This window comes from Mobula birostris, chromosome 6 (genome assembly GCF_030028105.1).
Source record: "Mobula birostris isolate sMobBir1 chromosome 6, sMobBir1.hap1, whole genome shotgun sequence".
NCBI lineage: Eukaryota > Metazoa > Chordata > Chondrichthyes > Myliobatiformes > Myliobatidae > Mobula > Mobula birostris.
Genome location: NC_092375.1, coordinates 50,464,198 through 50,476,311, shown reverse-complemented (window position 1 = coordinate 50,476,311; position 12,114 = coordinate 50,464,198). Strand labels below are relative to the sequence as shown.

Sequence of the window (12,114 nt, the reverse complement as noted above, 5' to 3'; positions counted from 1 at the left end):
AAAATAGGTGGCGTTGTGGATGATGAGGTAGGTTCCCAAAGCTTGCAGAGAGATTTAGGACAGTTAGAAGAGTGGGCTGAAAGATGGCAGATGGAGTTTAATGCTGAAAAATGTGAAGTGTTATATTTTGGTAAAACTAATCAAAATAGGACATACATGGTAAATGGTAGGGCATTAAAGAATGCTATAGAACAGAGGGATCTAGGAATAATGGTGCATAGTTCCCTGTAGATGGAATCTCATGTGGATAGCGTGGTGAAGAAAGCTTTTGGTTTGCTGGCCTTTATAAATCAGAGCATTGAGTATAGGAGTTGGGATGTAATGTTGAAATTGTATAGGGCATTGGTAAGGCCAAATCTGGAGTATTGTGTACAGTTCTGGTCACCGAATTATAGGAAAGATGTCAATAAAATTGAGAGAGTACAGAGGAGGTTTACTAAAATGTTGCCTGGGTTTCATCTCCTAAGTTACAGAGAAAGGTTGAACAAGTTAGGTCTTTATTTTTTGGAGTGTAGAAGGTTGAGGGGGGACTTGATAGAGGTGTTTAAAGTTATGAGGGGGATTAATAGAGTTGACGTGGTTAGACTTTTCCCATTGAGAGTGGAGAAGATTCAAATAAGAGAACATGGGTTGAGAATTAGAGGAGAAAAATTTAGGGGTAACATGAGGGGGAACTTCTTTACTCAGAGAGTGGTAGCTGTGTGGAATGAGCTTCCAGCAGAAGTGGTTGAGGCAGGTTCTATGTTGTTGTTTAAAGTTAAATTGGATAGATATATGGACAGGAAAGGAATGGAGGGTTATGGGCTGAGTGCAGGTCGGTGGTAATAGGATAGGGTAAGAGTTCGGCACAGACTAGAAGGGCTGAGATGGCCTCTTTCCGTGCTGTAATTGTTATATGGTTATATCATTAACCATCCTTATAAGTGGCAACTTCAAAATGTTTACTCAAGGTGAACATGTCCAATGTTCTGTTCTGGGTGCTTGTTTATAACTCTCTGACTGTTACACAGGGAAATAAGGAGTGAGGAAATGGGACTCGTGGTGTCACTCACCCGGGAGCCAGGTGGATCTGATGGGTTGAATAGTCTTCTTCAGTATCATAAACAAATAATTTAGGCCTATATAATGCTAAAATGTAATTTCTGCACCACTGCTGGCTGCTTGCTTCTGTTTTGCTTTTTTTCCTCTCAAGGTTCTGAACTCTGGAATTTTCTACTTAAACTCCCCCATCTCTTTCCACTTTGAGTAGAAGTATGTCCTTAGGATGCTGGGTGCCAAATTTTGTATATGTACTGCATTAAATGTTTTGTAACAATACATTTTGCTTGCTTAAAACTGGGATGTAGATCTGTCCCAGAGGACTCAATATACGATCGATACTTTCTTCTTTTTTTTAATTGTTTTTAAGTAAGTTTTACAATGCAACAACAAAAAAAGCCAGTAAAAAAGGTTTATACAGTGCAAAACAAACATATCAAATGTACAGTTCATAACAGTTAAGGAAAAGCACCCATAGTAGAAACATATAAAGTTGGTTACCACCCCACCCTCCCACAACCCAACTCCAAGCCAACCTTACGATATATAGAAAAGTTGAACAGAACTTTAATCACCACAGAGCTGTATTTATAAAAAGAAGGTATATTGCTTCCTACCTACACATTAAAAAGAAATTGTAAGTCTTAACTGAAAGAAGTTGGAAGTAAGGGATTTAAATGCAAAAGAAAAAAAAGGGAGGGATAAACCCTTAATCTAAAGGGGAATTATGAAAATATTCAAGAAAAGGTCCCCACACCTTTTGGAACTTTATGTCTGAATTAAGAAGTGAATAATGAATCTTTTCAAGGTCTAAGCAGGACATAATGTCTCTGAGCCACTGAGCATAAGTGGGTGGGGCAACATCCCTCCACTTAAGAAGGACTGCATGTCTGGCCAAAAGAGAGGCAAAAGACAATGTACGACAATCAGCTGGACTCAGATGCATGTCAACTTCTCCCGAGATGCCGAAAAGAGCAATCAGGGGATTAGGTTCCAAATAGCAATTAAGTATATAGGATAAAGTTAAAAAGATATCTCTCCAGAATTTCTCCAAGCTAGGACAAGCCCAGTACATATGAATAAGGGAAGCCTTGCCCCCTTTACACTTGTCGCAACAGGGACTAATATCAGGATAGACCGCGATAATTTAGTTTTAGACATATGAGCCCTGCGTACAGCCTTGAACTGTAAAAGGCAGTGGCGAGCACATAAAGTAGTTGAATTAACTGACTTAAGAATTGAATTCCAAACCTCGTCGGACAGAGGAAAATTTAAATCATGCTCCCAGGCAGTTTTAATTTTGTCTAAGGGGGCTCGCCTCAAAATCAGTAACATATCTCGAATAGTGGATATTAAACCTTTACCCAATGGGTTCATATGAAGAAACAAGTCCACAACATTTTTATCGGGTACCTCAGGAAAGTTTGGTATTAAAGGGTTGATAAAATATCTAATTTGGAGATGTCTGAAGAAATGAGTGTTGGGTAGGTTGAACTTTACAGACAGTTGTTCAAAAGGTGCAAAGCGATTGTCTATGAAAAGATCTTCAAAGCACCTAATGCCCTTTCTGTGCCGGTCTTGAAATGTGAAATCCTGCATCGTGAAACCCGGCTGAAAAAGATAATTATGTAGAATAGGACTAGAGAGAGAGAAACCGTGAAGACCATTATATTTTCTGAACTGAGCCCATATTCTCAGAGTGTGTCTGTTGACAGGATTAACAATTGATTTAGGCAGATGGCAAGGAAGTGCGGATCCAAGAAGTGCGGGAATGGAGAGATTCTTATAAGAGTTCAACTCCATTGCCACCTATATTGGGCAGTTAGGCTGATTATAAAAGTAGGCTGATTAGCAAAGAAATCGGCCTATACGAAGAACACTCGGATGGATCTTTGCCTTTTTTCGCTAAAAGAATGATACATGCCTCATTGAATGATGGCAACTTACCTTGTTTAAACGAGTCGGATAAAACTAAAATTAGTTGAGGTGAAAACAGTGAGGAAAATGATTTATAGAATTCTACAGAGAACCCATCAGGTCCAGGAGATTTACCAGACTGCAATACAGTAATAGCTGAGGATATTTCCTCTAATGATAATGGCTCATTCAGTTTTGCTTTGAGATCAGGAGAGAAAATGCTCGACAGAAATATTATCATTTAAAGATTCAGAAGTATAGAGTCGAGAATAGTAATTCTTGAATGTGTCATTAATTTCAGAATGATTCAAGGTAATATTCCCATTTCCCGTTCGAATTTTTGTAATATGTTGTTTAGCTTTAGAGCGTCTTAGTTGGTTAACTAAAAATTTACTGGATTTATCACCATGGAATAATCGATCCTTTCGATGTTCATTGTAAATTTCATTGGTCATAGCTTTTCGCTCGTCAGTTGCAACTGTAACTTTTTCATTCTTTTAAACTCTTCTGGAGCTATATTTTTTTAAATCTTGGAATGTGTCTGGTAGCTCTTATTCAGTGAAGAAGAATGTTAATAGTGGCAAGTAAAATATAACACTAATTTTACTTTTTCAACCTTGAACTCATGAAATTGTTTGGGACATTTTGTTTCAGAAAATGATTCAGTGTATATTTAAAGTGATGATTAGTCAATATGTTCTTTTATGAGATATGTCTTTGTATAACATTAAATGCTGATTTTCTTCCCCACTCTCACCAAGCCACCAACATTCACTCCAGCTGCCCACTTGCCAGCTCTCAGTTAAATTATCTTAAGCATAACTTTAGAGTAAACTATTCAGGACCATCCTATGTAATTCAGTGCTGCAGTGAAAGTAATTGATGGCCATTTGGTAATGATTTTTTTCAAATCGCTAGGTAGCTGTGTTCCTAATGGAAGGGGACACTATGTGCATCTCTGCCCTCTATAGGATCAATATAGCTAACAATGCCTGGCATAGTGAGCTTTTACATTTTCATGAAAGCTTCTTTGTGATAATAAATTGCTTGAGGTTGTCTAAGCTAATGCCTTCCACTGAATCAACACTCAGGCACTCACCTACCATGTAGTCTGCATAGTTTCTACAAGATCAGTGTTTTGTTAATGCTTCCTTCCATGGTTACCTCTTGCTATATAATCTGTATTTAACATTCATTTGTTGGGAAAAATAGTATATATTTTTAATTTTATCATTAAAAAGATGCATTAAATATAAGTAAATTTGATTAAAATCTGTGTGCAATCTTTTTTTCCTTTGTGACTTCAATAAAAAAAGGTTTGTAACTTTTTAACAGTTCTTAAACTGTTTTTAAATACCACAAATTCTTGCATAACTAATATTATATGAAAATGCAATTGTTTAATGCTGCAAGTTTAATTTCTTGGATGACAGTTGTTATAGAGAAATTTTTAAATGTCCAGCTTGTAATTGAAAATTTATACTTTTTCTATTTAGGTTCAGTTTTCAAAAATAATAAAGCTTAAATCTTAAAGAAAATGAATCAGATAAAGATGAATATTTCACTATTTAGATACTTTCTTTCATAATAGATGAATGAAGCCTGATTTTTCAACCAGATTGTGGTGTTAAATATAAAATACTCTTAATGGTCTACCGATTGATTGGTTTTTATCCAGTATCCTTTTTTCTTTTTCTTAAGTGCGCACAGTATTATATCAGAAGTGTTCACTAATTGCCTTGTTCAGTTAACATGGGTACCATTGAAAATGCATTAATTTTGCATTCATGTGTATCTTATCACCATGTGAAAGAGGGCATTGTGCATTTACTTGATTGTTTAATTATCTAAGACAGGGAACTAAGTGTTATGATTCCCAAAAATGGTGGAGGAATCATCATCTGCAATTAGTCCAGACCCATTCATTCCAATCCAGGCAGCAAGCCATCTTCTTTCTGCCTGCAGGTTATATTGATTACAGCTATGTTGCACTTCCATTGCTGCTTGTTTCAACAAGAAGCTAGTATTGTGAGTAAATAACACCAGTTACTGCTAATCTACACTTCTTAAAGTTAGCTGGCCACTGGCTAAAATGCAGTATATTACATCTGTAACTGATCTAGAAAACAATGGCACTACAATTAAAAGAGCATACTGCAAGGGTTTTGCACACCATGGTAGAAACCTTAGTAGGAAAGAAGGCAACCTAATAATTGGAGAAGGCAAAAGGCCTTTCAGACAAGGTTAAAGGCTGGGAAATCAGGTAGTCTTGGAAGTCAAGGTAACTATCTGGATGCAGTCCTGCAGTAGGTTATTGACTTTGCAAGAATAGTTACTTGCATTTCCTCCACTGATCTTAAAAAGATGTCCTCTGGTATTAGCCATTGCTACTCTGGGAAAATGGTCCACCTTATAATCTTATATACCTCTATCAAGTCACCTCTCATGCTCCTTTGTCTCCAAAGAGAAAAAACCCAGTTGGTTCAACCTTTCCTCGGAAGACATGGACTCCAATCCAGGCAGCATCTTGGTAAATCACTAATACACCGTTTCTAATGCTTTCACATCCTTCCTATAATAAAGTGACCAGAACTGAACCCAATATTCCTATGGTGGTCTAACCAGAGTTTTATAGAACTATGGCATTAACTTGTGGCTCTTCAAATGTATCCCCCAACTAATGAACTATATGCTTTTTTAGCCACTGTTGTCAACTTGTGTGGCAACTTTGATGGATCTGAGAATGTGGACCCCAAGATTCCTCCACGCTCCTAAATATCTTGCCACTTGACTTATTCACTGCCTTTAAATTCGATCTTCAATAGTATATCACTTCACACTTTTCTAGACGGAACTCCATTTGCCACTTCTTAGTCCAGTTCTACATCCTATCATACTCTTCCACCTATGATAATCTTCTACACTATCCACAACACCACTAACCTTTGTGTCATCTTCAAACTTAATAACCCATCCTTCCACTTCCTTATCCAGATCATTTCTAAACATCACAAAGAATGGGGGTCCCAGAATAGATCCCCATGGAGTACCACTAGTCACCACCTCTAGGCAGAATTTGCACCAACTACCACCCTCTGCCTTCTATGGGCAAACCAATTCCGAACCTAAGCTGCCAATTTTCCATGGATCCCATGCCTCATGATTTTCTGAAGAGCCTTCCATGGGGAAACTTGTAAACTTCCTACTAAAATCTACATGTACTGCTCTACCTTCATCAATTTGTTTTGTTACTTCCTCAAAAAAGTCTTTAGGCTCTTAAGACACAACCTGCCCCTCATGAAGCCAAGCTGACTATCCCTAATAAGACTATGCTTCTCAAAATGCTCATAAATTCACTCCATTAGCTTGCCCACCTCTGATGTAAAACTCGCTGGTCTACAATTCTCGGGATTATCCCTATTACTGTTCTTGAATAAAGGAACAATATTTGCCATCCTCCAATCCTCTGGTACTCTCCTGTAGCTAATGAGCATGCAAAGATAATCTTCAATGCCTGAGCAATCTCCTCCCTCACTTCCCGTAGTAATTTGGGATTATCCCATCTGGCTCTGAGAATTTACCTGTCCTCGTGATTTTCAAAAGCTCCAATACTGCTTCTGTCTTAATGTCAACACACTGCTGCCCTATTCTACACTGACCTCACATTCATCAAGGTCCTTAATGAAGCCAAGCATTCATTAAGGACCTCCCCTACCTCCCCCAACTCCACCTTTATCCCTGAGCTGTCTTCTCACTCCAGTCATTCTCCTATTCTTCATATATAGAGTGCCTTGGGGTTTTCATTAATCCTACTCACCAAGGCCTTCCCCTTCTAGATCTTCTAAGTACTTTTTTAAGTCCTTCCGGGTTACCTTTATACCCTCAAGAGCCCAGTTTTTCTTGTGCCTTTCCAAAATCTGCCTGCTTATCTGCTCTTTAGTGTCCTTGTTGCTATTGGAGATCTGTAGAATACTCCCAATAGGATGATTACTCCCTTCCTGTTTCTGACTTCTACTCTCATTCATACTGTCTCAGTTATGTGACCTCATTCCCTCATTTGTACCTTATTCTCTGAAAGTGTATCTTTCAAAGATAGCATAGAAGTAGGATTATTATGTGTGAAACGCTGGAGAGGAAATGCTAGTGTTAAATTATCATGAGAATCCTTCATCTTTATGTTTAAATATTTTTCTTTTATTTAACTAAATCCAGCAATGTTCATTGAAGACCTGTGAATTGAATGGCACCTGTTCAGACACATCAATACTGTTTAGCTACATTAATGTCACAGTGCATTGTGAACCAACAAACATTTTATTTATTAACCCACTGCAATAACATTCAGAAGCATATAAGGTCTTTCAAGTCAAGCAACCAAATGTATTGCAGAATGCAAGAAGGAAGTGGTTTAATTCTGGCCCCATAGTGCATTGGGAAGGTAGCCACAGGAGGGCAAGCGTTGATGTGAGCTGGTGAGATAAGGTGAGTCACTTGCAGGAAATCAAAAATAGGGAGTGATTAGTATGAGTGTTAGCCAAAGGTCAGTGGGGGACAGAGATTTTAGTGTCCGATTTGTCATTAGGTGTGGCAGAATGATCAGAAAATTAGTAATTAGTGTTACTGTTCATACAGATCAAATCATTACACAGTACATTTAGGTAGAGCAAGGAGAAACAGTAATAAGGCAGAATAAATAGTAACAGCTATAAAGAAAGTGCAATGCAGGTAACCAGAAAGGTGCAAGATCAAAATGAGGTAGATTGTAAGGTCACAAAACTATCTTATTCTCTGAGGGAGCTATTTAGTAATCTTATGACAGCAAGGTAGAAGCTGTCATCATAAGCCTGGTGGTATATGCATTCAGGCTTTTGTATCTTCTGTCCAAAGGATGAAAGGAGAAGAGAGAGTGTGGGGTGGGCAGGGCCCGTGTTATGCTGACTGCTTTTCGGAGGCAGCGAGAAGTGTATTCAGCATCATGGCATCTACATGATGTTCACGCTTAGGAAGTTGAAGCTCTCAATCCTCACAATCGCAATATCATTAATGGAGACAGCAGCATATGCACTGCCCCCCTCCTGACCAGCTTTTTTGTTTTGCTGACATTGAGGGAAAGGTTATTGTCATGACACCATGTAACTAAACTCTCTATCTCCTTCCTCCACTCTGATTCATTGTTATTTGAAATATGACCCACTACGGTGGTATCAACTAAAAACTTGCAGTGGACTTAGAAGAGAATCTGGCCACATAGTCATGAGTGTAAAGGGAATAGAGTAGGAGCTGAGGACAGAACCACCAGTGTTAAGAATAATTGTGACAGAGCAAAGGGTAATTTTGAGCTCATTCATTACTTATTAATTCACAAGACTTGCCACTGGCAATGCTATCGTTTATGAAATGTAAAGGCAGTTAAGAATCAGCTGCTTTGCTGTGCCTGGTGTCACATGTAGGCTTTAATGGCCAAGGATGTGGATTCCCTTACATAAAAGCCATTGGTGAATTAGATGGATTTTCATAGTTTCATCACCGAAGTAAACTTTATATTAATTCCAAATTTTTAATGAGTTTAAATTCTCCAACTGCCATGGTGGGGTTTTACCTTTCCTCTCTAGATCAGTAGTCCAGAAAATTTGCTGCTAGTACACCAACATTCACCACAACACAATTCTTCCTCAAGAAAAACCTGCTTGTTAATGCAAATATCTAATCAGCCAATCATGTGGCAGCAACTCAGTGCATGAAAGCATGCAGACATGGTCAAGAGGTTCAGTTGTTGTTCAGACCAAACATCAGAATGGGGAAGAAATGTGATCTAAGTGACTTTGACCTTGGAATGATTGTTGGTGCCAGAATTTGCTGATCTCCAGGGATTTTCACGTACAACAGGCTCTAGAGTTTACAGAGAATAGATCAAAACAAAATCCAGTGAGTAGCAGTTCTGTGGGTGAAAACACCTTGATAGTGAAGGAGGTCAGAGGAGGAAGGCCAGATTGGTTCAAGTAGACAAGAAGACAACAGTAACTCAAATAACCACATTCTCCAACAGTGGTGTGCAGAAGATTCCAGGATTGAATGGCTTGGCATATGAAGAGATTGATAGGTTCTTGATTGGACAAGGCATGAAGGGATACAGAGAGAAGGGATTGAGTATATCTATTGGTCTTCTGATTGCAGTACTACTACTTTTCAGTGAAGGTATTCTTATAGAAGCTCAGCAATCCCCATATTTCTCTCTAACTTTGAGGTAGGAGAAAACTATCCTTCACTATTTTCACTTCTCCCTTTTCTACCACTTTATATTCATCATATCCTCTACCCATTCCACCAGTAATACTGATTCTTTAAGCCTATTTGTCATTTGAACTACAATTTGCAAAATCTATTGGTAGAGAGCACCAGGTGTTGGTAGAATTGCTCCATGTGCCAGAATAGATCAACCAGCAATTATTGTATTAGTGGAAGAATCTCTTAGAAAGCTTTCAGCCCAGTGCTGAACAAGTATATTGCAGATGTTTTCACGAGAGAGTTTTAGCTAGTAAATATTTAATTCTAAAATGGCAGTACTATTGTCAACCAAGCCTCATATGAGGACTGATGCCTTGCCCACTCTGGTGTGCTCCTTGCAGGAATTCCATGGGTGTGCTAATACGCTCATAAAAGAAGACACTATTTTAATAACTAAATGGTGTTCATAGTGCTCAAGCTATGAGTTCAACTGATCTGAATGGTGCAGCATTTGTTATTTAAATCTTTTTTCAGTATCCTGTCTTTCTCTTACAGGTTTTAATTTGGTCTGGCCCATATGATCCTGAAAGGGAAAGAAGCAAGGTACATTTTTTCCAATATTGTAAAGATAAAAACATTTTAAAGCAATAGAAACATTTACAGCAAGCAACAGTTGTGGGTTGGATATTGGCATTTCATCACAGGTTGTAGATACCAGGATTTTTTTTCAATTTGCGTATAATTAAGGATTCCTCGTGAAGTTCTGTTGCTTTTTTTATATATATATTCCTTTTTGAGATGTGGGTCTTACAAGTTTATTGTATTTCAAGTCTTGCTACATAGAAACAGGTCCTTTGGCACAGCCAGTCCATGTCAATGAAGGTGCCAATCTAATCTAGACCCATTTACCTATGTTTGACCCATATATCTCTAGCTTTCCTATGCACGTACCTGTCCAAGTGCCTTTTAAATGTTGTCAATGTACCTGCTTCAACCACTTCCTCTGACGGCTCATTCCATATATGGACCACCAACTAGGTGAAAACATTTCCTCTCAGGTTCCTGTTAAATCTATTCCCTGTCATCTTAAACCCAAGTCATCTCATTCTTGATTCTTTGACTCTGGAGAAAAGACCATATGCGTTCATCCTACCTATGCCCCTCATGATTTTATAGACCTCTATAAGACCACCCCTCATTCCCTGTGCTCCCATGAATAAAGTTCTAGCCTCTGTCTTTAACTCAGGTCTTGGCAGCATTCTCATAAATCTTTTCTGCACATTTTCCAGCTTAATGGCATCTTTCTTATAACAGAATGACAAAACTAAACACATTACTCCAAATGTCACCTCACTAACATTTTGTATTACTGCAACATAATGTCCCAACCTCTATACTCAATGTCCTGACTGATGAAGGCCAACATGCCAAAAGCCTTCTGTGGCTCTCTTCTTCTTCTCTATCTACCTGTGACGCCACATTCAGGGAACATTATATTTATACTCCTAGGTGTCTGTTCTATAACATTCCCCAGGGCCCTACCATTCACTGTAAACATCCTACCCTGATTCACTTCCCAAAATGCAACACCTCACACTTTTCTGAATGAAACTCCATTTTTCACACATTGGTCTATTTATCCAGCTGATCAAGATCCTACTGTAATTCTTGGTAGTCATCTTCATTGTCTATGATCCCACCTGTTTTGGTGTCATTTGCAAACTTACTAACAAGCTTTGTAACTAACTTACTAACTAGCATTGTACATTTTCATACAAGTAGTTGATATAAATGACAAATAACAATAGATTGTCATTTATATGGTCAAGGTCCTCCATTCGAAATAAAAATCTTCCACCATCACTTTCTGATTTCAATCAAGCCAATTGTGTATCTAATTAGTTAGTTCTCCCTGGATCCCATGCAATCTAACTTTACATAGCAGCCTACTATGAATTGAATTGAATTGATTTTATTACTTACATCCTTCACATACACGAGGAGTAGAAATCTTTCGTTACATCTCTGTCTAAATGTGCAATTTATAGTAATTTGTAATAAATAGTATGTAAAACAGGACAGTCAATGTAGCATAGAAATATAATTGTATCAGTGAGAATTAATCAGTCTGATGGTCTGTTGGAAGAAGCTGTCCCAGAGCCTGTTGGTTCTGGCTTTTATGCTGTGGTACCGCTTCCTGAATGGTAGCAGCTGGAACAGTTTGTGGTTGGGATGACTTGGGTCCCCAATGATCCTTTGGGCCCTTTTTATACACCTGTCTCTGTAAATGTTCTGTATAGTGGGAAGTTCACATCTACAGATGAGCTGGGCTGTCCTCACCACTCTCTGCAGAGTCCTGCGATTGAGGGAAGTACAGTTCCCATATTAGGCAGTGATGCAGCCAGTGCCTTACCGAAGGCTTTACTGAATTTTATGTAGACTAAGTTTACCACCCTACCCTCATTGATCTTCCTGAATATACTCAATCAGATTCATGAGACATGATCCCCCACACACAAGGCTGTGCTGGCTATTGCTAATCAAGCATGTTGTTCTAAGTGCTCGTAAATCTAATCCCTCAGAATCCCCTCCAGTAAATTACCTATGACAGATGCTACGCTTACTGGTCTACAATTCCCACTTTTCCCTTTGCAGCCCTTCTCAAATGAAAGCAGAACATTAGCTACACTCCAGTCTGCTGGCACCTCACTTGTGGTGAACGGTGATAGATGTATCTCACATAGGGCTCCTACAATTTCTTTTTCAGGTTCCCACAATATTCTTGGATATACTGTACCCGATCAAGGTTAAGATATATCTGTTAGATATGTGCAGTTAAATGGTTTTGTTGACCACAGATATAAGAAAACAGGTAGGAAGTTGCTCTTTGGTTATATGCAGCTTCAACCGATGATCATTATCTCATTCTGTTAG

General features: G+C 38.4%; 1 protein-coding gene across 2 annotated transcripts in view; it reads left to right on the top strand.

Moving 5' to 3' along the window:
* LOC140199046 (cyclic AMP receptor-like protein A) overlaps positions 1–12,114 on the top strand; it is a 187,240-nt gene that overhangs the window by 126,637 nt on the left and 48,489 nt on the right. For both annotated transcript variants that reach the window (XM_072260476.1, XM_072260477.1), the window contains exon 10: positions 9,736–9,783. In XM_072260476.1, coding sequence (XP_072116577.1) covers positions 9,736–9,783 — 48 coding nt within the window. The remainder of the gene's footprint in view (positions 1–9,735; positions 9,784–12,114) is intronic.